The 2,942-nt window shown below is 46.1% G+C and overlaps 1 protein-coding gene across 1 annotated transcript; it reads left to right on the plus strand.

Moving 5' to 3' along the window:
* The first annotated feature begins 507 nt into the window (after positions 1-507).
* Positions 508-2,173, plus strand: ier2b (immediate early response 2b). Its single transcript, XM_041867558.2, has one exon. The coding sequence runs from the start codon at positions 693-695 to the stop codon at positions 1,290-1,292; it is 600 nt and encodes a 199-aa protein (XP_041723492.2). The 5' UTR covers positions 508-692; the 3' UTR covers positions 1,293-2,173.
* Positions 2,174-2,942: the final 769 nt, after the last annotated feature.

A 2,942-nucleotide genomic window follows, 5' to 3' on the forward strand; every position in this document is an offset into this window, starting at 1 on the left:
GGTGCTTGTAACGCCAGGGTACCATGCTTGTAACGCCAGGGTAGTGGGTTCGATCCCCGGGACCACCCATACATAAAAATGTATGCACACATGACTGTAAGTCGCTTTGGATAAAAGCGTCTGCTAAATGGCATATATATATATATAATTTGTATTGAGTTTCTTGAAATCCCAAACAGCATATTGATCTCTGCGTTTCCAACAACACATGTTTAAAATCAAATAAAATGTTATTTGTCACATGCGCCGAATACAACAGGTGTAGACTTTAGCGTGAAACGCTTACTTATAACCGGTTGTTACAATAGGAGGTAGCCTAGGTTACATACTTGTCAAGCTGTAAGGTATACAGCCATATGCTATCTACTGCAGGAAACTAAGCTTGAGCAGGAAGGTCTGGGCGGGGCGTGTTTATCCTGTCACCAAGGAGGAATGAAGCAGCTCGAGTCTCATTACGTCAGAGTGGAAATATAACACCGCCCTGTTACTCTCCGGTTCTCATTATTTTGTTGTACACCAGCTGGTGACAGTTGTAAACTAAGGAAGAACTCAACACACAAGTACAGATTAATTTATAGATAAAATACTATTTTAGGAATAGTATCGAATAGTATTTTAAAGCTTGACGCTTTAAGTTTTTGTTCCAACTGTCAACCGAACCGTGCGTAATTTACGAGTAAATACCAAGAACTATGGACGTGAGCGCTGAAGCCAAACGGATCATGGCAGTGTCCATTAGCAAACTGTACGCCTCCCGAGCACAGCGAGGAGGTATGAGGCTACACCGGAGCCTTCTGCTCTCCGTTGTCATGCGCTCTGCCCGGGACCTGTACCACTCCGCCTGCCTGGCCAAGGAGAGAGAGGAGCTGGGAACCGCACACCTGGTCCCGGTCACACCAGAGGAGGATGCGATGGATACTACTGCCAGCGGGGAACAAGTCGAGGTGGAGGTGACCCAGGTCGAGCCAGAGCCTGAGTCCCCAACCATCCAGGAGCCCATGTCTAGTGACTCTGAGGCCGCTCAGGGCGCATGCAAGCCCGGAAAATGTAGTGGAAAGGAGACGGTGGAGGACAAAGAGAACCGGAGCCCTGTGAGCCCCGACAGGCATTCCAGGAAACGCCGGGGGAAGGCGTCCGTCGCGCCCGACTTCCTCCCCAGCAAGAGGGCGAGACTTTCACTGGAACTGGGGGAGGAGAGGGTGCTTAGAACCGGCCGAAGGAACTGCTGCCGCGCCGGGGACGCTCTCACCACCCTGTCCCTAAACTCAAACCGGGCCATCGCCGCATTCTGAACTGTGGGAACGGCTCTGAATGGAGCTTTGTTGTTGGTAGGCTATGATCTAACTGATCTTAACCTCCGGTAACCGTGGGAGAGGCCGGTTTAAATCCCGGTTTAAAGGACGGGACGGGTCAGGAGGAAGTTGACCTACATTGGCGAGCCCGCGGGACAATGGGATTACCGGGGCCAGGGTGCGATGTCTCCGGCCTCATTGCGACCAGGTTAGGCTACACCCTAGAACTGGGACTCAGCCGGGGCTCGTCGAGAACAAGAGAAAGAAGAAGCAGAGAGAGAGAGCAACTCACAAACTACAACGAGACCAGACTCGACCAGATCTCAGTGACTGTGTTTGGAAAGTTTGAGGAAGTGGTGAAACTCAGAGACAAAAAAAGTGTTTCAGTGGAAAAGTTCCAGGGCAGTTAGTTCCTGACACATAGCTGGGATGACTCATAAAGTACGAGACTGATAACAGATGTTTAAAGTTGACGTTTCAATGGTCAACACACCGGGAAATAACCCACTCTGCTGGGTAAAACTATAAAAACAACAGGGGAGGGCACACATTCACCCTAGACTTTGATCAATGACTATGAATGGGATTGTGCCAGAGAGAGACTAACTGGATACCCTACATACTGTTGTTGGGGTAATGAACATAAGGCTGTAGGGCTGAACTGAAATGGTGCTCAACGTACAGTGTCACATTGTCAAATGGTATATGTAGCATATAAACAGTGTTTTGTAGTGACACCTGTTCAATAAATTGCACTGACAATGCAAATGTGATAATAACTACAGAGAAGTAGCCTACATGAAATGATGTATGAACTGTGAAAATAAGCCATGTTTATATATATATCTATATCAGAGTTGTAATAAACATTCTGAAATGTATTCAGTTGTTGATCTGGTTTTCTATTGATCTCTCACCTAATAGTAAAGCTGAAAAGCTTGCACACACATGCATGTCTCATTTATCTAGGGAAAATAGAGTTAGCTGATAAATAACAGACACACTCAGATAGTTCCCAATATCTGGTCCAGGGCCGCATTAGGCAATACTCCTCAGGCTCAAATGGTTATTATGAGAGTAAGTGGAGCCACTGACAGGCACAACTAGAGTTATGTGTCACTATTGGGACTAGTACACACACACACACACACACACACACTCCTGTATCCGGTGGATTGTGACATAATTCTTATTCACTTCCTCTCATAACCTTAATTGACAGTTACATGAGGTTTAATGTGCGTTATGTAATATACGAATAGCATTTGTTTTGCTCAAGGGGTCTAAATTGTGTAACAACCCTGAATCATCATTCATCATGACCAACTAATTCACTGTTCATTGACACATGCAGTCTTTAGGACCTATGTTCTATTCCGTTCTTTAGATCTCTTTAGGGTGTCTCCATTTATCAGTAGGCCTTACTACCATGAAGGATGGGTTGAAATCATTATACAATATGTAAGCCTACTATAGCCACATCAGCGTGTGTTTCACTATACAGGGAATATGGTGTCATTTCAGACGCACACTATGATGTGAAGTACAGTTGTAATACTGTGTGGAGGCATCGACAGTGACGTGTTTTATCTCCCAGCCAGCCGAGGGCTATATTAAGATCTGCAGTGGCACATGAGGGTGGGGATGATG

The sequence above is a fragment of the Coregonus clupeaformis genome, chromosome 38 (genome assembly GCF_020615455.1).
Source record: "Coregonus clupeaformis isolate EN_2021a chromosome 38, ASM2061545v1, whole genome shotgun sequence".
NCBI classification, from domain to species: Eukaryota; Metazoa; Chordata; class Actinopteri; order Salmoniformes; family Salmonidae; genus Coregonus; species Coregonus clupeaformis.